At 44.9% G+C, this 1,243-nt stretch overlaps 1 protein-coding gene across 1 annotated transcript in view; it reads right to left on the bottom strand.

Annotated features, from left to right (window-relative positions):
- The window catches only part of LOC101861888, a gene marked incomplete in the record, with an annotated part of 23,554 nt that overhangs the window by 19,422 nt on the left and 2,889 nt on the right, over window positions 1-1,243 (bottom strand). The window contains 1 exon segment of the mRNA XM_005097772.3: window positions 39-985. Coding sequence (XP_005097829.2) covers window positions 39-836 — 798 coding nt within the window.

Raw genomic sequence — 1,243 nt, 5'->3', positions numbered from 1 at the left:
CACACACACAAAACAACAACAACAAAAACTGCGCTCACCTTACAACCCTCACACGTATGAGCCCCGTAGTGGAACCCGGTCGCCTGCTCTTTACACACGCGACAAGGGGGCAAACTCTTGCTCTTCTCCTCCAGGCGTGACACATCTCGAGGTTGCCGTCTCTTCCTTTTAGTCCGTTCTTTGCTGAACGCTGCTGCCGTTGGCGTTTCTGAGGTGGGAAAGGCCGAGGTAGTCGTCTCAAAGGTGTCTGTCTTCGTAGTTACAGCTACTCGGACATCTGTAATTTCAGATTCGTCATTGCTCCCCGGCGACCTACTCTGTCCGGGATCTGGAGGTGATAAATTCGCTGAGACAGCCAAAGGACAAGGCGATGTTTGTGTTTTTACCACGTTATGCGGATTTGGCGTCTCTATTCGTTCTGCAGTTCTTTTCGCTGAAGTTGCGTCAAGATCAGAATACTGGGGACTGTCTTTGCCTATGAAGTCTTTTGAGTCAGGAATGAATACCCCGCTAGGAGAAGTCCGCGGATCAAAAGGGCAAGTTTCTAGGACACGATATTCTTCATTGTTACTATTACAGCGTTCGTCAGTGAAGTTTTCACTGTGTAAATCAGGGTTATCTGAAGCAATTCTGTCCAACATACAAATATATTTGCAGGTCGGAGACTCGGGTGGCTGAAAGAAGTTAGTCGTGGACATTATGGTTGACGATGATGAGGAATATGACACTGTCGCTGATGATAATGGAGGTTCTGCGGGGCCAACGGTGGTACACGTCTTTGGATAGCACAGGTCATCGATGTCCATGTCCTCTATTTCTAGTAGATCTGAAAACATCTCCGCCGGTCTTCAAACTTTATACACACAGCTGTTTATACTTGTAGTTGTAGGTCGAAATAGTAGATGCTACTCGAATGACATCTACAAAATTGCTACCGTGTTTCCCCTCGAACCGTTTGTCGCAGAAGCAGAGGAGGTAATCAATTCTGAAAGGAAATACAGAAAACATGAAACGGAAATTGTTATTCAGTAAGGAATTATTTTCATTATTCTGCTTCATAACTGAACACCGACAATGTTCAAGTACGATTAGTCGGAAAAAGGAGGAGTAAATTTATTTAGATCTAGTTTGAAAAAAGAGAAACTTGTGCAAACGAGAACAAACAAGACAGATAATACTCCCACTGTGAGAGCGACAGGATGTTCGTTTATGCGTCTCTCTCTCTCTCTCTCTCTCTCTCTCT

Source organism: Aplysia californica, unplaced genomic scaffold (assembly GCF_000002075.1).
Source record: "Aplysia californica isolate F4 #8 unplaced genomic scaffold, AplCal3.0 scaffold00163, whole genome shotgun sequence".
NCBI lineage: Eukaryota > Metazoa > Mollusca > Gastropoda > Aplysiida > Aplysiidae > Aplysia > Aplysia californica.
The sequence above is the reverse complement of the archived record's forward strand: the minus strand, read 5'-3'. Positions and strand labels throughout refer to the sequence as shown.